General features: G+C 41.0%; 1 protein-coding gene across 2 annotated transcripts; it reads right to left on the minus strand.

Annotated features, from left to right (window-relative positions):
• Window positions 1-1,900: 1,900 nt before the first annotated feature.
• On the minus strand, window positions 1,901-11,785 carry LOC129831771 (LIM/homeobox protein Lhx1). Of its 2 annotated transcripts, XM_055895207.1 has the most exons (6): window positions 11,166-11,785; window positions 10,778-11,026; window positions 8,660-8,883; window positions 7,630-7,907; window positions 5,632-5,797; window positions 1,901-3,827 (listed from the first exon to the last, which is right to left on the minus strand). In XM_055895207.1, exons 2-6 carry the CDS (start codon window positions 10,945-10,947, stop codon window positions 3,448-3,450), a joined length of 1,218 nt encoding a protein of 405 aa, XP_055751182.1. In that variant the 5' UTR covers window positions 10,948-11,026; window positions 11,166-11,785; the 3' UTR covers window positions 1,901-3,447. The 2 variants fall into 2 exon arrangements, with proteins under 2 accessions (XP_055751182.1, XP_055751181.1); XM_055895206.1 differs by having other exon boundaries at window positions 10,778-11,785.
• Window positions 11,786-21,615: the final 9,830 nt, after the last annotated feature.

Raw genomic sequence — 21,615 nt, forward strand, 5'->3', positions numbered from 1 at the left:
GTCCACCCCGGCCCATTCTGCCTTCCTACCTTCCTAACCCAAGCACCAGAGGCTGTGAGCTACTTTAAAATCCCCTCGCTTAGGAATTCAAAGCGTAATTTAAAATCTTTCAATACTGTTAAGGCTGCATTTATTTTTTACGAGACTACAAGGTCAGTTTGCACCAATAGCCAATGCACGATCAATAGGATATTTGAATTTAAAGAGCCGTGGCCCCAGGGTGGGTGTCAGTGCATAGTGTTAGTGCTGGGGCTAAGCCCTGGGGCTCAGGAGAGTCCTATCCACCATACTCACTCACACACACCGGCCCCAAGCACTCGGCCCCCCAGGCCTGGTTAACTCTTAACTCTCAGGACCATGATTCATTCATGGTGGATTATGGTCCAGGGGCCAGGCCCCGGCTAGCAGGCAGGCAAACAGGCAGCGTTCAGGCTAGCAGGCAGCCATACAGGCTCCCAGAGATAAAGGCTGCTTCCCCTGGATACAGACCACAATCCTATACCCACCGCCAATCCACCCACACCGATGAATCATTTTAACACCAGATCATTTCAATGCATTTAATTCCTTTGGTCATGATGTTTTATGCATTTAAATAAATCAGAAGTATGAGAATGTTTCACTTCCAGTACTTGTTTTTACTTTTTTTGTTTCAGTTTGTTTATTGTTGGTTTGTTGATGTATGTTTGTTTGTTCGTCTGTGGTTCTTCATAAGGACTAGAAGCCCCCATAACAGCAGGTAGCCTAGCGTTTAAGAGTGTTGGGCTAGTCAGTAACTGAAAAGTTGCTGGTTCGAATCCCCGAGCCGGGCAAGGTGGAAAGATATTCCATTCTCCCTTGAGCAAGGCAGTTATCCCCCAAAACTGCTTCCCGAGCACCGTGGATGTCGAATAAAGCAGCCCCCTGCACCTCTTTGATTCAGAGGGGTTAGGTTAAATGTGAAAGACACATTTTGGTTGAATGCATTCAGTTGTGCAACTGGCATCCCATTCCCACGAGGTAGGAATAATAAAACTATAATAACCAAGAGACCCAGGTTCATAGTTTCTTCATCATCACAGTCCTTCCACGACCTCAAGAAGTGGAATGACTTCCAAGAGGTCAAAACCATTACCAGTACTGTGGGAAAAGAAACCATATCAGCATAATTTATGAATGAATTCTGTGGAATTACTGAAGAACTCCCCCTTGTGTTGGCTGCTGAAATGCTGTCGACCATTTCTATTACTGGACTAAATCCAGTCAGCAAGGTTTCCTTGTTATTCGAATCCCTGCAGTATTCTATATATGAATTGTTCTTCTAATCAGAGTGAGAAGTAAAATTGCAACCACAATATCCCATGCTCTGCTGTGATACTGAATAAAATGTCCCTTCAGATTGGTGTGTGACGAGCACCACCATATATAGCAAGACATTGCATGGCATTACTGTTATGGTGTGACAACAGTGCTAATCAACACAGCATCCAGTTATTAAGTGGTTATTACTGTATTGTGTGTGTGTGTGTGTGTGTGTGTGTGTGTGTGTGTGTGTGTGTGTGTGTGTGTGTGTGTGTGTGTGTGTGTGTGTGTGTGTGTGTGTGTGTGTGTGTGTGTGTGTGTGTGTGTGTGTGTGTGTGTGTGTGTGTGTGTGCTTGTCAAAAACAGTAGTTTACATTTCCATTCAATGTATGGATGTGCAAATCAGATCAAACTGCTTGCATTTAGCAAATACTGTACTGCAGTGGTTATTATACTAAACCTGTTGAATTGACTTCATTAAAGAGATTCATAAACAGTTACCTCGTACTAAATTGGAAAGAACATATAAGAGAAATAACCTACACTGACGTTTTACTATTTTGAAATATAAAATATAGATAAGGTAAGATATGATCGGTCCAAAGAAAATGGGTTATCATTCAAATTGTATATTTTCTATTTTTATTAAAAACTCACAATTGTTTTCAACATGTTGTATTTATACAGTGAATGGTCTAATATGCACTGGAGGTCACATAAGCTTAGGTTTATTAGAACAATAACAGACATACCATGAGGGCTTGATATTTAAAGAAAGTAGCAGCTGCTAGCTGCATATTCGACCATCAATTAAATTGTTTGGATTTTCATTTGAAGACACAAAAATAAAACCTGTCTAAGTATGTTATATTAACAACTTTATGAATGTTTTTCAGCACACTAAAAAAATGAAGAAGTAAATTACTCCTTAGCATTTTTTAACACTTACACTTTGTCTCAACACATTCTGCAGATAATGGTGCAAAGCACTTTTACAGTATTTGTGCTATTTTTTATTTGGCAACTGTCTACTTGTGTTTTTTTTGTGTTTTTTTTTGTAAACAACATCTTGTACAAACTAGCACAGTGAACCACAACCCCAGCAAATGTGTTTGTCTTCATACAATATAAATAAAATCAATACAAAAGTTTGGTTGGTTGCTTGGAACATTTTATCTTGATCAAGAGATTCTAAAACATGGTTTGATACTTTTAACTCCTGAATTAAATATATTACGTAAACAGTTGACTGTTCTAAGTCCCTTTCAGACCCCCATTAAACAATTTTTAGAAGGTAGACTTCATTTAACAACATTTCAAGTTCTGTTCAATTTAAATAAAGGGTTCACAAGCCATATAACTTTGCCTTTTGTTTCCCTTTTGAAGGCCAACTTCTTCAGATTTGGTGGTTTGATTTTTTTACCAAAAAAATTAAACTGTCTGGATGGAGAGAAAAAAATGTATTTCCCCTGGCCTTCAGAAATATATTTAGTGTCAAAAAGGTTGTTTAAGTGTTAATATGGCAGAGCCTTGAGAGGCAAAGAGGTCTGAGGAGCTTTTGAATAAATAGAAGGGACACGTCTAGTGCCATAAATAGAGTCTGACGCCTTTCAGCCTTCTTCTAGTGCCAGCGGCACAGGTTAGCATTCAGACCAACCACCCTTCCTTCTTTTTTCTGTAAAGCTGTTGAGTCTTTGACAGTAGCTAATGATGTTTGTGTGGATTTGGGACATATTACTTGTTTTCAGAATGGTTGTTTTCCCAGTGGCATGTGTTTGGAGGGGCGTCACTGTACTAGGCCACTGACAGGAGTCAGGAAGGTTCACAGCCATGGAGAGCAGGGGCCCGGGGTCGCCAGGGGCCCACAGGGTCAACAGTCACACACAGTCTTTTATGTGCCCAAGTCCTTATTCGGGTTTAGATAAAGAAGCAATTGAAACATCAACACAATACCAAGGTAAATGCTTACAACCACATTGTCCACGTTTTGATTTTCGCCATATTTATTTTCCCTGCAAAAAAATATCATATGGGGAAATTAAATAAATAAATAAATATGATTGACAAAAAATTATTTGACTGGTGTCGCTACCCCTGCCCCTGCCCATGCCCGCTCTCCTGTCCTCCCCTTTTGAATCTCTCGGTGGTACAGTCCGCTCTCTAGAGCTACCAGACGGTGCCCTCGTTCATTTCCGAGGGTGCATGGGACAGGTGGTTGCCGTATCCGCTGCCATTGAGAGACAGTGAGGTAAAGGGCGGGCTGGGGCCGTACACCTCAGAAGAGATGCTGTGCATGGGCCCCGGGATGCCTGGCTCCGGGCTGGGCGAATCCCCAGGGTGGTGGGACATGATGTCAGAATAGCGCTGCACCTCACTGGAGGGGTGGTGCCCGGGCAGGGGATGGTCCATACCACCTAGAGGGGTGCCCGTTGGGCCTGAGGAGGGCACGAAGGGGAGGTCTACGGGGGTCTGTGCCTGCGACGACGGAGGCCCCTGAGGAAAGAAGTCGTAGTTCCCTCCTGGACCGTAGTACTCGCTTTGATAATCTGCAGATCAACAAAAAAATCTGGGTTAGCCTGGGAACAATAGGGTGAGTAAAAATGATTTCAGAGATATTCAGGAATTCATTGAATATACATAGCCTGAAGTTGCATAGGGAGAAACCCTCGCCGTGGCACATTAGTCAAAGTTACACTTAAATCAAAAATGCAATTGGGTGGGGAGAACAATGCCGCCGCAAAATTAATTAAAATGTGGACCATTTCATCAGCCATTTTACCTTCTGAAATCAATGTTTCATTTCATCAGAATACTATTAGGCCCACTGCACACCACAAAGGACAAGACTCCACCACACACTATTGACATCCACAAAACATGTTAGGAAAATTGAAATAAGGACGCACATACTTCACTATAATCAAGAAAGCCTACATTATTATATTTCAAGGGCAGCAGGTAGCCTAGTGGCTAGAGCATTGGGCCAGTAACCGAAATGTTGGTAGTCTGAATCCCCAAGCCGACAAGTTGAAAAATCTGTTGATCTGCCCTTGAGCAAGGCACTTAATCCTAATTGCTCCAGGGCTGCAGTCAATAAGAGCTGATCCCTGGCCGTTACCCTACTCTCCAAGGGTGTCTCAGGGGGAGCTGGGATATGCAAAAAACACATTTCCGTTTCAAACCTCACACTTGTACAGGTTACCCACTTGTACATGCAGTGAAACAGGACAAATATAAGCACCCCCTATTTAAAACCTTACAGTTACATTTCCCCAAAACAGTGTTGGTGTCCTTGGAAAAGGAGTAGATAAACATTTTAGATTGACTTTGTATATTAATAATTTCTCATATTCAACTACTCTCTCCGATCATCAACATTCTAAATATTCCTCAAAGTAACACAAAATGTATGTCACAACCAAACATGTTCCAAGCTCCTTCCTACGAAAACAGAAGGCCTACAAATGCACCTTTCTTGCACGTGAATGTCATCTTGTAAGGGAAAAAGTCAAGACAATTCAGTCAGTGAGATAATGCAATGGCTTGGAGCCCTCTCTAACTAACCCCTTGACCTAAATGTTATGGATGAGGTATTTATTAACAACCCGTTCCAGACAGGGATCACAGAGAATGCAGTGGAATTTGGTAATGAGCTACTTCCCCTCTTAATACAGTTTGAATGTTGATGTAATATACCTGATATTCAGAGAAAATAATAATAGTGTTCTAGTGACTATTTATTCATATTTAACGACACATTTAGGCCTATTGCATTAACTGTTATTAGGCGCTGTTTAGCTTACATGGACACCATAACAAGATTTATTCTCCATGCTACTGTAATTGTTATTTTTATTAGGCCTATTTTATGTCTTTTTTTTCTAGTTTGGACAAATGGGTCAGACGATTGGAGTCTATAATCTGAGATATTTAAAGAGACACGTTATTTTAACATTTAAATTTTGACAACATCAATTTCGAATCACTTTAGACCTTTTTTGTGGTGTTTTTGGCACATGCGTAATCGTTAATTATCTCCCATTGTAATAAGTCGTATATGACTTTTTTAAGACCTGAAGATTTGGCACAGCATCCTAACTAATCCATCTCTAGATAATGTCCATCCATACTCAAACATTTTAAAGCTATCCTCTCGGTGTAGGTTCTATTCCAATGATGTGTGTTGAGCTCATCTGATAAGCCATGATAGTCATCAAAGGCGTCCTGGGGCAGCGCGACAAATGGAAACAGCGCTTGGCGGACACATGTAAAATTATTCGACATTTCAGACAAACATGTGAAACCGATAAACCCGCTGGGACGCGCAAACCGTTTCATCACTCTTCTTACCTCCGTAGTATGAGAAAGGACCGTTTGGAATTAATTCCCCGGGTTCCAGCCGGTCCACTAGCGTTCTCATTCTCCTCGGGCTCCGGAAGAACGCGTGCCGTCTCGCGCCCAGGGCGCTCAATTGCTTCATGCGTCGCTCCTTGGACCGCCTGTTCTGAAACCATACCTATGAAGCACAAAAGCCAGCATAGAGCAACGTTAATGAAAATGAAATGGATTGGAAGAATTGAAGTGCAAATATTACAGCTGGAGCGTTGGAGACAAAGAGAGGCTCACAGCAAAGATTGCCTCTGTATCCAAAATGACGTTTGAAAACACATCTCAATATATTATGATAAATAATTGAATGCACACAGGATGTAAAGCTGCAGAATCCATATTTCATAGTCAATCAAATAAAAACAAACACTTTACTTCACTACAGATCGAAAACTTGTTTTGGTTGAAAAATCATTATAGATTGGTAGCCTATATAAAAAGTAGCCTAAATCTAATATCAGATCTATTCCAACAATATAAGCATTATGTATGGTGTCAGTTTGTTTATAATTATTACTGCTTTACCGTTATATTATCATTGCTTTGTTTATAGATCCGTGTTCAACATCAAAGCAACGCCTAGGCCATGTGTAACCTGGGTGCCCTGTTTGTGCCGGAGCGCGCGCTGCCCTGCATGGTTCGTGGTGACTTGATGGAGTAAAGTATTATTCCAGGGATAATATTACTATTAATTATCGTCACTCTAGTCGCAAAGATCTAACATCAGTTCAATGTTATTTTAACCGTCCATTTACCCCGAGTAAAGGGGCAGCAGCGGGAACTTTTAAAATCTACAATTAATACTTATTAGAACGGTTGTTAGCAATATATTACACGGCTCTGCGAGGTTATTATTTCGTAATCTATATACCCACCCTTGAATTGCTTCTGCTAATTATGCTCTTCCTTGAAGCTCTTAAATATCCAACCTCGCCACCTTAATAATCTGGATTTTTTTTCCCTTGATCCGCCTTCAATCTTTTGTCAATACATTCCCAAGTCCCCGCAGCACGAGCCCTATCATGGGAGACTCGGCGGTGTGGATGCGCTTATTTGTGTGCACATACGATGTATTGTCCGAATTTAGGTACTACGATACAGAGACCAACTTAAACATCCCAAATCAGGTGTGCATCTTCAATAGCCTCATTTTCAACTCTTGAAAATAGGCCAAAAAGAATGCCACCAAACAAAAAAGCCTTCCAAATGATAGGCCTAGCTTACTTGTTTGCATTAGGTAATGCAATTTGTCAAAATTAAATACCACTGGTAATAATAATAACAATAACAATAGTATTAATAATACAATTATTCATAATAATTGTGTTTGTTGTTGTTATTATTATATGTCAATATAAGGCATGCTTATTTGAAATTATTTACGCTATACTAGACTGGGGGGTAAGGAGACATTTTGAAGTCTCCTGAACAGATTTCTGCGTTTACACTTGACTGAAAATGGTCACAGCATGGCTAAATGTGGTCGCAAAACGTGATGGCCCAGCGTTGCCAAGACTCCCATCGCTCTCACCAGTCTCACGCCAGTTGGCGTGTTTACCCATCCTACACGCCAAGAATAAAAAATACCCATATAAATTACGCTTTCCAAATAAACCTCGATGACAGCCAATCTTTCGCTCTTTACAGTCAATGTGACCATGCAATTTCTAGGCAACCCCGTCTTTAAGCGGGAAGGCGTATGAGAAAGGAGCGGAGTGATTGTGATCAGGGCTCTGTTTGTGGCGAACTGTTGACACGGTGCCCAACATGGAGGTACTTTCAATAAAATAGAAGCTGCTATATCACACGCTTTAAGAAGTGTGTAACCCTGAAAACGCACAAGGTGAGGTCCCCCCCCCCCCCCCTTATACGGTTCTCATTCACTCCCATACCAATACCACATGAGCTGCATCAGGAATTACATTCATGTCATTATAGTGCATTTGTCTTTGCCATTACCTGAATGACTCTCATGTTCAGCCCCGTCTCCTGCGCGAGCTGCTCCCTGATGTGTCTCGTGGGTTTGGGGGTGGCAGCGAATGCCGCTTTTAGGGTCTCCAGTTGCTTTGCTTTGATGGTGGTTCGCGGTCCACGTCGTTTACCGCCAAGGTTCTCGCCATCGTTCTCATTACTACCCGTTTCTTTGTCCGACAGATTGGCTATTTCAGAGTCCTTCACATCGTCCTGTAACTGATCTTGAGAATCCGGGGATAAACTTGGGTCGCTACATGCTGTTACTGTGAAAACGAAAAAGGACAGAAAACGCTTAGTCCATTTGTAGACCTATAATTTCAAAACAATGAGGAATATGAATGATTACTATTGGCCTATTTGTGTAGGCCTTTATAGCCTTACTAAAATATATTTTAAAAAAATTACAAATTGATATAGTATTAAACAATAGGCCTACCTGAAATAATAACCTATGCAGATTTAAATTATTTTGAAGAACACTATTTCTGTTATATATTACCTTTTAGCGCCGAATTCATTAAATGTGTCAAAAAATGGGCCTACGATAATATCAATAGACTACAATAGTCATACAACCCGATAATGAATATCTATGCAAATATAATTGGATATTTTGGCTTACAAATCCAATGAAATCTCCAGCAATCGTGTGAAAATATAGGCAATCGTTATTTCTGTTTTTACCATAAAATAAAATAGTTTAGGCATAGGACATGCATGATTATTCAACAACAAACTGTGGGTGGAACAAGTCACATGGGTCACAATTTCGTTTTTTTTATTTTACCTTTACCTCCACGCAAGTTAGGTAAGAAAACATTCATATTTGCAATGACGGCCTAGGAACAGTGCCTTGTTCAGGGGCAGAACGACAGAATTGTACCTTGTCAGGTCGGGGATTCGATCTAGACACCTTTCGGTTAGAGGGCCAACGCTCTAACCACTAGGCTACCTGCCGCCCTATTAGTAGCCATGCGCCCAAAATGATGAAGCCAATTTGGCCGTATAGGCCTACCTGAGAGAAGGCTTGTGTCTTTCCCATTGCTGTGGGTAAGATAATCTTCTTTGCAGACAAATTTGTTTTCGTCTATGATGTAGAGCTCCTCTCCCGTGGACAGCTGTTTGTTACACATCATGCAGGTGAAGCAGTTGAGATGAAACACTTTGCTCCTTGCCCTCCGGACCAAGTCGTTCGGCGAGATGCCCTGAGAACAGCCCGCGCACTTTGTCCCGAACCTCCTGCGAGGGGACACAGGAATAATGCATGATTATTCAAATGCGTTTAGGCGCAAAACCAAACAGTATATGTTAGTATACAACGATTGCATATTGAGAGTGTGAATAAATACATACTTAAAAAAAAATATAGGTCACTGCTTAGTCTCAGAAAAAAATTGCTATCTAGAACCTAAAAGGGTTGTTCGGCTTTCCCCATAGGAGAACCCATTGAATAACCTATTTGGTTGCAGGAAGAACCGTTTTGGGTTCAATGTAGAACCCTTCCCACAGAGGGTTCTAGATGGAACCCAAAATAGTTCTACCTGGAACCAAAAATGGTTCTACCTAGAACCAAACAGGGTTCTCCTATGGGAACTGTAGAATACCCCTTTTGGAACATTTTCTTCTAAGAGTGTAACCCTAATCTCTGCCTCTCGGTTGCAATGGTTCACGGTGAGAATGATTCCATAATTGCCATATGTGGTCCTGTTCTTTATAATTATTGTTAACTGTAGTAGGCCCTGTACTTCTATTATATTTCTGCATTCATTGTCAACGGACACATTTTCTTACTTTACCGAATCAAAAAATATTTGTTCCATTATAAACACGTTTTTGTGTAGAGAACTGAATAGAATCGCATTTTAGGCCTATTTAGACCTAATGAAAATACATGTTAGTGTTGTCCATCCTGAAATGTAGCTGATCATTATGAAAAATAATACATAATTTATAACACAAAACAACAACCCTAAATGTGTAATACAATTAGGCAATAATGTTGTCTGTGGTTTTGGGATAATAAAGACTTATGCACAATAATACACATTGCAACATACAAGTTAGTACTTTAATATGTGTGATGATCCTCTTTTTGCTGATTGTAACGGAAACTATTGTGTATTGAGATGATGTACACTGATTGTTGACTGCAAGTCTGTGATTGCATTGTCTGCTTGTTTGATCTTTTAAAGAGGTTTATTATTTAAATCCACGTATCACGTCCTTCTCACTGGAGCCGTGCAAACACAGGGGCCTGGACAGATAGCTTTGCCACTGGGCCGAGATACACACTTCCTCCACACTACCCCGATGAAGTATTGATTCTAGCCGCTTCTCTGCACCTCTACGCCTAATAAACAACGTGTGATTGATTTCCTTCATACCCCATACCGAGGACGAGTACACACGCGTTTAATGTTGCTGTCCAGCTTTTAGCATAACAATACAAATGAACAAGCATTTAATTACTGGCTCTACTAATCAAAGCTTCTGAAGTACCACCTCCAAATCCTCCTTCACACCTAGCACTTAGAAATTCTGAAGGAATTGGATGCAATCTTATTTATCTTTTAGCCATATTAGAAATGAGTACAGATAATATTTAGAGTGGTTAATGTATTAATATGTGCCATATATAATACATTCCATTAAGCATTTAGCCTTGAATATAACTATCATTTTGTTATAAGCAAATTATAATGGTAAATGTTTTGAGAGCATAAGGCTGAACATTATTGGCTTAACCGTTTTCTAAAGTACAATTTGAAGATATAAGGTGTAATTATTGTATGTCTTTAGATAGTTTTGCAATTTATTGCAGGCTCTACTTTTGTGTTCATTAGTTCAGAAGTTAGAGAGTCGCCTTTTTTGTTTTGTTTTTTACACTAAACAAATGACAGAGTTTATATGTTCATTATTAGCCTATATAACATCATATTGAAAATGTTTCGTATTTGCAATATCCTTATGAGTCTTTTTTAAAGAAAAATATGCATTTGACTGAGAACATTAGGATAGTATTGTTAACTTCACAGAAACACGGAAATGCTTATCCAAGACTACACAACTGAAATAATAATTACTGTAGTAAAGGACGAATGACAGGGAGCAAGCACCCACCAGTCAAGCTTACCTAAAGAAGTCGTTTTTGCAATATAGTTTCCCCTCTCGAGAAAAGCATTTCTCTGTTAAATTGCATTTACACTCGCAGCACTGTACGCACTTGACGTGCCAAGCTCTGTCCAGAACATTGAGGAGAAACCTGTCCAGTATAGGCCTCTCGCACCCGGCACAGTGGACCATCGTCTTTGGATTTGCACCCACTCTGCAACCGTGGTCTGTTCAGCCTCCTGAGGTTGTGGTCGTCTCACTCACACTCTGACTTGAGCAGGAAACAAATCAACAACACACACCGATTATTGGATGTTTGTATTTGGAGTATTTGGTTCCTTTTTCGCTCGGACGTCCTGGATCAATGTGTTCACATAAACAGTCGATGGGTAGCCTGGTCACTATCCTACCTCTTATTCTCTCCTCTGAAGTGGTCAGCATGGAGGTTTATAGGATCCAAGTACAGGATGTCGACCGTTAGCCAGGATGCGTCCTCCCAGGTGAGGTAGTGTCAAAGCCTTAGACGCTTCGAAAGTCAGTCCTTCGGACCCTCTTCCATACACCAAACACACATCGGCTTAAATGAAGCCAATCAAATGGCAAAAAATATCAAGCCACCTCTGAAGATTGGCTATAATGTGAGAACCATAGCCTATCAGCAAGTATCCGTAGTCATCAAAGTGAAGCATTGGCCGAAAAAGCAACGTGTGCCAGTCACTGTTGAAGACGCACATCTAACAAAATGGTTTTGGGGCAATACTGTCACACAGCAAGACGCGCGTGCCTATAAATAATTCAATGTTCTTTGACATGACCGCTTATCCACTGTTTAGGACCCGATGAGAATCGAAATAATTAACTATCAAAATATTTCAAGGAAAAAGTGTGTTTCCTCCGGCTCTGTTAGCTATCTGTCCCCTCGAGTTCTCTTTTGGTAAATGATGCTAGTGATGGTAGGATGCGTGTGACATCTCTGTGCAGGATTGACGCTCCGCGTTGTCTGCAGTACTCTGCATGTTCCTGAAAGCACACGAGCCAGCCTTATTCACAGTCTCGTGACGTCAGGCAGTGGAGAAGCCAATCAGCAGCGCGCCATGCAAGTAACCATTAGCTATCCTTTCAAAGACCAGCCGGTGCATTCTGTTCTATTTATGGGGAACTGAAGAAACCAATTGTCAAATATTCCTAGAAACTGTCATATGTTAGTGAATGTATGTGGGCGGAAAGACGACGACCGTTGAGGTAAAAACAGCACAATCACCAGCTTATCAATTGTCTGCGGCGAGGAAATCGACGTGAAGAATCATTTCATAAGGTAGATATGGGCATCTTAACGTTCTCTCCTGATCCTGCATGGACCCTCCCCATGGGCGAGAGAGAGGTCGTCTTAGTTTAATTAAAAACAGTAGTAGTAACATTGGAATATGTATTATATTCATATAACAAAATGGGATGGAATGCATGCTTTTGTTAAAAAAAATAATTGTTGGTAAAAATCGCATTTTGACTAAGTTTTAGCATATAGTATACAGGCTACAGAAGTGACTTGACTTTTGCCATACAATACGTTATTATATTATCAATGACAATAGATACGTCATACATTTTATTTCAGACTTATTAAGTTGACCAAATGTGTTTTGTTAGAATGTGCAGCCTCTCCAATGCGCCAAGACGCATGTGGTGGCGAACGATTTGAGTGAGTGTTCTCTTGGTTGCGGCTGAACAAATCTTAGATAATAGTTTAGAGACAAATTCTCAATGGTGTGTACATCACCTAAGGGAAATGAAGTTAATGTGGGTTGGACATTAGTGTTTACCCAAAACGGGAATTAAGTTTCACAATTTGAAATAATCAGAGAGGTATAGGCTATGTCCTGGTGGCTGTTTTTTCTTCATCATATGCTTTTACTTGAAATGTTTTTCTGACAGCTGCACAGTCTTCTCCTTACCTTTTAAGTATGTTATCATTTATTTTCCATGATCCTTATTTAATCACTATTTAAATCCACATTTCCCACCAATACATCTCAGCAGTGCTGTGCTCTCTTTGGTCTTTTGTGGAGCATGGGGGATGTGAAAGACGAAGAGGCTCAAAGGTTTACAGGTAACTAGATCATTGTGACAGTTGCTGATGGCGTCAACACCTTAGGACGTTTAATTAAGGCCGTTCAATCCATTTACCAGAAGAGGAGCCAAAAAACATTACCTTGAATTTTGTAGACTCCAAAATAGTTAAGGCTATGCATTATGTAGGCCTATTGAAAACTCTGAAAGGGTTCTAATATTCAGGTGTTTTACAGGACCAAGCCTGCTCTTCATTTTTTAGGACTGATGTCTAAATGTTCTTACTACTGATGCGTTTTGAGTTAGGTTAATGGTGACTTCAAATATCCAGCCATCATATTTCTTAATTTTGCATTTCTTAGTTTTGCAACTGTTTTTAAATCATCTTTCATAGACCTGTCTTTAAAGCTCAATGAAAGTTGAATCCTCTTTGAATCGTTTGAGATCTTTCTTTCACAAATTAACATGTGTAAAATGATAGCTTAATAAATATAGTATTAACTATAAAGCAGTTGTAATAGTTTTATTTGTGAAGTGTTGATAATAAATGCTTCATGACTGATTGGATACCTTCAGACAGTGGGAGGGAAAGGGATGCCAAGGCCAACATATAAACTCACATGTACGGTTGGAAGTTCACACTTGTCACCGGGTGACACCGCAACAGGGAGGCATCATCATAAAGGCCTCCTCTTTCACTCTCGCCTGCCTATGAGATTACATTTCTTCACTGCACCTAATCTTACATCATCACTATCTCACTTCTCTCTCACACACACGTGCACGCGCAAACACACACACACACACTGACGGGCAGCGGTGAGTGGTACCCCATGTCAGTTATTTATATTCAGTATATTTCCTATATTTCCTCACTTTATGTCCATACTCAGCGACAGACTGCTCCAAGGGGAGCTTGGTTTTACTACTGCTCTTTTACAGTATATGCAACGAACAACGTACGGGGCAGGCTAGAGGGAGCCATCGATAGAAAAACGCACAACACAAAACCAAACCAAACCGGGCTCTAACCAGGGCATGACCTAAACGCATCTCATTGCACATCATTGCCAGTCAAAAGATGAGGCCTGCTCTGTTGAGTAGGATATGTCAGATTGGCTACTTACTTTTTTTGAAGGATATGTTATTGTCTGTGTTGACCTGAACTGCATACATAGCCTACTCTGTCAGCGGTGGTAAGGTCTAGATATATATAAAAAATGTATGTGACACGTGTAGGCTATTCTTATTTTGAGCACTTTTGTCTGCATTTCTATTCTACGTTATTCTATTATATTCTTACTTGTCATGCAATCAGACAATCCCCTGATACAACTTAGCCAACAACGTCATGTAGCCTACACTGGCTTCTACAGGCCTTGGCCAGGTGTCATTGTTTTAAACCTAAATAGAGCCCACTTTAAATTAAATCATAATCTGTTTTCTAAAATGAATTATACAGTAATATTCAAAATAATGGAGTGTATTTATGGAAGCCAGGCTTCACCAAAAAATGTACCAATAAAAAACACAAGTATAATATATGAATAATCTTTCGTCTCTCCGTGTTTCATAATGTTCCTTCAATTCGCTAGAGGCTGAATGTATCTCACAGGAGAAATTATCCGAGCGAGGGAAACAGCGCCCCTCTGTCTCTCTATGTGTAGGCCATCTATCTGATGCTGTCTGGTCCAAACGAGTATGACATTGTTGCCGCCCGTAGTATTGAAGGCAAGAGAAGCCAGTGAGTTTCTAGCCTCCATTGACAATTTTTTTTGTTGCCAATCAGCGTTGAACTTAACTGAGCGAGCTCAACTGTGAATGGTCCTGGTCCACTAAAAAAAGGTGTCAAGGGAAGACAGTTTCGATTTGGCGTCACTCCTATCAAATCCCATTGAGAGCATACATCATTGACAGAAAAACTTGAATTGTTGCATCTTGTTTTGTTGTTGTCCTCTGGTGGCTAGCTAGCCAGCTAGATAAACTTGGCCCCAAAATAGCCATGGATGGAGATAGGGATTTGGACTTATCATTCTGGCCAATGATTATAAAGGCAATTCTGATCCAACCATTAATTCATACATTGTTGGGCCCCTGGCCTGAGAGGATGGAAGTGTAATATGTAGGTAGATGTAGGTAACGTTATCCATGAATAGAAGTTATGCTAGCGAGCAAGCATTTTAGCCAGGTAGCCTAGGACAACAAAAAATAAAAGCGGGTACTGTATGACAGAGTGATAGACAGTTTCTTCAACATGAAAGAGAGGAGGATGGAATTGGCATTTCTCTACAAGTAGGGTGAGTCAACATGTTTTTCTACTTGCACGAACGCACACACGCACAGAGAAATCAGAACCATGGACAGCCACATCATATTTAGTTTACTTTAATTGGACAAAATTATTTTTGGTATATTTTAGTTGTCACTGGATTAGACTAAGCAGAGGTGATTTGATGATGTTGAAATGTTGAAGTTGAAATGGTGCTGGAATAGTGGAGGCAGCCCCTGTTTTCTTTGTGACTTGTGATAACTATCTGTGATTCTAAAATCAATAGTTGTTTAGAGGTCCGAAAATGTCGGAAACATTAACTTGCTTGACCATGTTGTAGGTCATGTAACTGTCTGTTACTGTACATTCAATATGCTTTGTGGACTTCACTGGACAGAGGTTGTTATCCGGTTTTGTGATGAAACAAAGGTGTGGTTGAATTTATTCTGCCACTGTGTCTTCTCATTGTCTCAGCCTTTAGGCCTATATATCACGGTCACAAGGCATATGAATTAACAGGTTATAGAGCAAACAACGCAATTATCACAGCTCATAAGTTGTAATATGGCTTTTTGGGGCCTTCCCCAGTGATTTTAACCACGCACCGCTACTGATTCTAAATAGCATGCCCATGCCACTCATACTAGATGCAGATGATAACGCTATTTCGTTTAAGATAATGATTAGCCTACTTTCAGGTCTAATGAAAACGTTTTCTGAAACGCATTTTTTTTTATCAACAAAAACAATATTTTAGTTTAGGCTATTCTAGGCCTACGTATGAGAAATACGCCTATACATTTAACAAAATAAGTTGTATTGTGTTGCTTCTGATAGGATATGTTTGTGTGCTGCTGATACGTGACCGGGTGAGTGAGAGAGTTGAGAGTGGGCAGTGGACTCTGTGATCGCTAGCTGTGCAGACACGCCGTGACTCCGGTAATAAAGTGAGAAATATTACCCCTGACTGGAGCTTTGATCAGCTGAGCGCACCGAGGACCGCCGAGAGCACTGTCGGAGGGGGGAGAGAGGAGCAGTGGGTCGTGCAGGCCTTCTCTATGGCCCCCACCGCGCCACAGCCCTGTTTGGGTGCAATCAGCATCCAGTTGGGACTTCAGAGGGGACACGGATAGGCACGTCCCATTCATAAGCACAAATTGAGTTTATACAAATTAATGTGTTGTTGTTTTTACTCTCATGTAATTCGTTTGGATTACAATTGAAAGCTTTAAATAGCTGAGTTCTAAATATGAAAAAGGAATAGGCTAAATGAAATAATTTAATACTAGGCCTTCGATTAAATTATAGACAATGCTGAAGGTACATAAATTGGCTTTGGGACAAAACTATAAATTGCTGAAATGGGTGTACAACCAAATTGCAGATGAACAATTTTGAAAACAAAAGAGAACTGAAATGCTCGTTTTAGTAGGCCTAGGTCTATAACTGGACTATTTTTAGAATTATGCCTTATGTTGCAAAATAAGAAACATTTGTGATGACAAATGCGTTATTAACTCTTGAATGACTGATTATTATTGTTTGATTCCCATTCACTTTAAACGAAATGCAAGACCGACATGTTGGAATTGTTTAGAATTATTAGTACATTTATTTAAAAAATACTATGTTGCTGTCATGAGAAAAATAATGAATACAGTGTGAAACATCTAACAATGTTGGCATAGTTGAACAAATTCAAGCATTCAGATTCAGTAGGCCTAAATGAAACATAAATAAATAATTCCATAACCCAATAATTCCATAATTCCCTCTTTTTAACATTGAGAGTTAATATATTTCCTCACAAAATATGTTGGTATTATAATAAATAATAAATAGTATTGGAAGATCGCAAAATACGTACTTCTGACAAGGCAGCCACCATCAATAGCCTATATCGTGTTTATAGTGCCACATGCACCACGGAGCTAAGGGGCAGGGCGGGATCATTCTAATAGGTTCACCATCAAGCATGTCATTTGGGTCGTATTCATAAAACGGCTTTATTTTCACCGCGTGGACAAGGAGGCAGGCGAGAGAGAGAGTGTGTGCTGTCACTCACCACAGCTCAAACAGATCCCGGGCCACCGTGCGCGTCCGCGAGGTGAGGAGGGGCTGCCGCTCAGCTCAAGCCAACAGCGTGCCAAAACTGATTAGAAGGGTATAGAGACAATGTCTGAGCAGAATCACAGCACAGCAATATCATTCCACACAGCCCCCCCCCTCTCCCCCACCCCAAAGAAAAATGAAGAAAATGATTTAAAAAATAATAGGCTATGGCTCAACCGTATCCGTGGGCCAATATGTGTAAATGTGAAAAGATCCTGTCCAATGTCATATATCGAAATGTTGAATTGTGAATCAAAATGATAAATAAGGCTATTTTTCTATCTTTGAAATGATACACTGTAAACAGGCCACATCTAGACTAAATAGCCTACCTAGGCCTACTCCAAGGACCAGTTGATTTTCCTTTGGATTTCTTGGAATCGGCACAAACATCTGCCAATGATGACCTCGCAGAATATTGACCCGAAACTCTACATAAACATTTTCCTGACTTTCCAACTCCATCGCAGAGAGAGAAATTCGATGGAACTTATAGATCTGCTCTGGCCGTCCCATCACCGGAACAGCTGCTGCTACTCTCCCTAACCCGATAATGAACACGCTGACATGACCACTGTGCTGCTTCCATGGCACTGGTCCGGTCTCAGCGTGAAATAGGCCTGAATGCAACTTTCTATTCGGAAGACGGATGGGGCGAATCTCCCCGTCATCATCTTCCAGCCTCGTCCAAGAATGCAGAATGCAATTACATTGTTCTAAAACTATGAGTAATTTAGAGAGAGACAGTGACGTGGGATCTATGTAGGCCTATTATAGGCTATATTTAAGCAATCTCTCTTACTCATTGAACAACATCACAAAACGTGCTATCCCACTGACCTTTCTTCGAGTGCAGGCAATGCATGTAACACTAGGGGGCGAATTCAATCTGAGTAAAGATGGGCCCACCCCAACTCTGATGTATTATTATAGGCCCACCCCAACTCTGATGTATTATTATAGGCCCACCCCAACTCTGATGTATTACTATAGGCCCACCCCAACTCTGATGTATTATTATAGACCCACCCCAGCTCTGATATATTATTATAGGCCCACCCCAACTCTGATGTATTACTATAGGCCCACCCCAACTCTGATGTATTATTATAGGCCCACCCCAACTCTGATGTATTACTATAGGCCCACCCCAACTCTGATGTATTATTATAGACCCACCCCAGCTCTGATATATTATTATAGGCCCACCCCAACTCTGATGTATTATTATAGGCCCACCCCAACTCTGATGTATTACTATAGGCCCACCCCAACTCTGATGTATTATTATAGGCCCACCCCAACTCTGATGTATTACTATAGACCCACCCCAACTCTGATGTATTATTATAGACCCACCCCAGCTCTGATATATTATTATAGGCCCACCCCAACTCTGATGTATTATTATAGGCCCACCCCAACTCTGATGTATTATTATAGGCCCACCCCAACTCTGATGTATTATTATAGGCCCACCCCAACTCTGATGTAGTATTATAGGCCCACCCCAGCTCTGATGTATTATTATAGGCCCACCCCAACTCTGATGTATTACTATAGGCCCACCCCAACTCTAATGTATTATTATAGGCCCACCCCAACTCTGATGTATTATTATAGGCCCACCCCACTCTGATGTATTATTATAGGCCCACCCCAACTCTGATGTATTATTATAGGCCCACCCCAACTCTGATGTATTATTATAGGCCCACCCCAACTCTGATGTATTACTATAGGCCCACCCCAACTCTAATGTATTATTATAGGCCCACCCCAACTCTGATGTATTATTATAGGCCCACCCCACTCTGATGTATTATTATAGGCCCACCCCAACTCTGATGTATTATTATAGGCCCACCCCAACTCTGATGTATTACTATAGGCCCACCCCAACTCTGATGTATTATTATAGGCCCACCCCAACTCTGATGTATTATTATAGGCCCACCCCAACTCTGATGTATTATTATAGGCCCACCCCAACTCTGATGTATTATTATAGGCCCACCCCAGCTCTGATGTATTATTATAGGCCCACCCCAACTCTGATGTATTATTATAGGCACACCCCAACTCTGATGTAGTATTATAGGCCCACCCCAGCTCTAATGTATTATTATAGGCCCACCCCAAATCTGATGTATTATTATAGGCCCACCCCAGCTCTGATGTATTATTATAGGCCCACCCCAACTCTGATGTATTATTATAGGCCCACCCCAACTCTGATGTAGTATTATAGGCCCACCCCAACTCTGATGTAGTTTTATAGACCCACCCCAGCTCTGATGTATTATTATAGGTCCACCCCAACTCTGATGTAGTATTATAGACCCACCCCAACTCTGATGTATTATTATAGGCCCACCCCAACTCTGATGTAGTATTATAGACCCACCCCAACTCTGATGTAGTATTATAGACCCACCCCAACTCTGATGTATTATTATAGGTCCACCCCAACTCTGATGTATTATTATAGGCCCACCCCAACTCTGATGTATTATTATAGGCCCACCCCAACTCTGATATATTATTATAGGCCCACCCCAGCTCTGATATATTACTATAGGCCCACCCCAGCTCTGATATATTATTATAGGCCCACCCCAGCTCTGATATATTATTATAGGCCCACCCCAACTCTGATATATTATTATAGGCCCACCCCAACTCTTATGTATTATTATAGGCCCACCCCAACTCTGATGTATTATTATAGGCCCACCCCAACTCTGATGTATTATTATAGGCCCACCCCAACTCTGATGTATTACTATAGGCCCACCCCAACTCTGATGTATTATTATAGGCCCACCCCAACTCTGATGTATTACTATAGGCCCACCCCAACTCTGATGTATTATTATAGGCCCACCCCAACTCTGATGTATTATTATAGGCCCACCCCAACTCTGATGTATTACTATAGGCCCACCCCAACTCTGATGTATTATTATAGGCCCACCCCAACTCTGATGTATTACTATAGGCCCACCCCAGCTCTGATGTATTATTATAGGCCCACCCCAGCTCTGATGTATTATTATAGGCCCACCCCAGCTCTGATGTATTATTATAGGCCCACCCCAACTCTGATATATTATTATAGGCCCACCCCAGCTCTGATATATTATTATAGGCCCACCCCACTCTGATGTATTATTATAGGCCCACCCCAACTCTGATGTATTATTATAGGCCCACCCCAACTCTGATGTATTATTATAGGCCCACCCCAACTCTGATATATTATTATAGGCCCACCCCAACTCTGATGTATTATTATAGGCCCACCCCAACTCTGATGTATTATTATAGGCCCACCCCACTCTGATGTATTATTATAGGCCCACCCCAACTCTGATGTATTATTATAGGCCCACCCCAACTCTGATGTATTATTATAGGCCCACCCCAACTCTGATGTATTACTATAGGCCCACCCCAACTCTGATGTATTATTATGGGCCCACCCCAACTCTGATATATTATTATAGGCCCACCCCAACTCTGATGTATTATTATAGGCCCACCCCAACTCTGATATATTACTATAGGCCCACCCCAACTCTGATATATTATTATAGGCCCACCCCAACTCTGATGTATTATTATAGACCCACCCCAACTCTGATGTATTACTATAGGCCCACCCCAGCTCTGATATATTATTATAGGCCCACCCCAACTCTGATGTAGTATTATAGACCCACCCCAGCTCTGATGTATTATTATAGGCCCACCCCAACTCTGATGTATTACTATAGGCCCACCCCAACTCTAATGTATTATTATAGGCCCACCCCAACTCTGATGTAGTATTATAGGCCCACCCCAACTCTGATGTATTATTATAGGCCCACCCCAACTCTGATATATTATTATAGGCACACCCCAACTCTGATGTATTATTATAGGCCCACCCCAGCTCTGATGTATTATTATAGGCCCACCCCAACTCTGATGTATTATTATAGGCCCACCCCAACTCTGATATATTATTATAGGCCCACCCCAGCTCTGATGTATTATTATAGGCCCACCCCAACTCTGATATATTATTATAGGCCCACCCCAACTCTGATGTAGTATTATAGGCCCACCCCAACTCTGATGTATTATTATAGGCCCACCCCAACTCTGATATATTATTATAGGCACACCCCAACTCTGATGTATTATTATAGGCCCACCCCAGCTCTGATGTATTATTATAGGCCCACCCCAACTCTGATGTATTATTATAGGCCCACCCCAACTCTGATATATTATTATAGGCCCACCCCAGCTCTGATGTATTATTATAGGCCCACCCCAACTCTGATATATTATTATGGGCCCACCCCAACTCTGATGTATTACTATAGGCCCACCCCAACTCTGATGTATTATTATAGGCC

The sequence above is a fragment of the Salvelinus fontinalis genome, chromosome 33 (genome assembly GCF_029448725.1).
Source record: "Salvelinus fontinalis isolate EN_2023a chromosome 33, ASM2944872v1, whole genome shotgun sequence".
In the NCBI taxonomy this organism is placed as follows: domain Eukaryota; kingdom Metazoa; phylum Chordata; class Actinopteri; order Salmoniformes; family Salmonidae; genus Salvelinus; species Salvelinus fontinalis.

Coding starts and splice junctions, on each gene's coding strand:
- LOC129831771 (XM_055895207.1), bottom strand. CDS start 10,947: ATGGTCCACTGTGCCGGGTGCGAGAGGCCTATACTGGACAGGTTTCTC. Junction 7,908..8,659: donor AGACACAAGCCTTCTCTCAG/GTAGGCCTATAC, acceptor TCGTTTTCACAG/TAACAGCATGTAGCGACCCA. Junction 5,798..7,629: donor TGAACATGAGAGTCATTCAG/GTAATGGCAAAG, acceptor TGTGCTTCATAG/GTATGGTTTCAGAACAGGCG.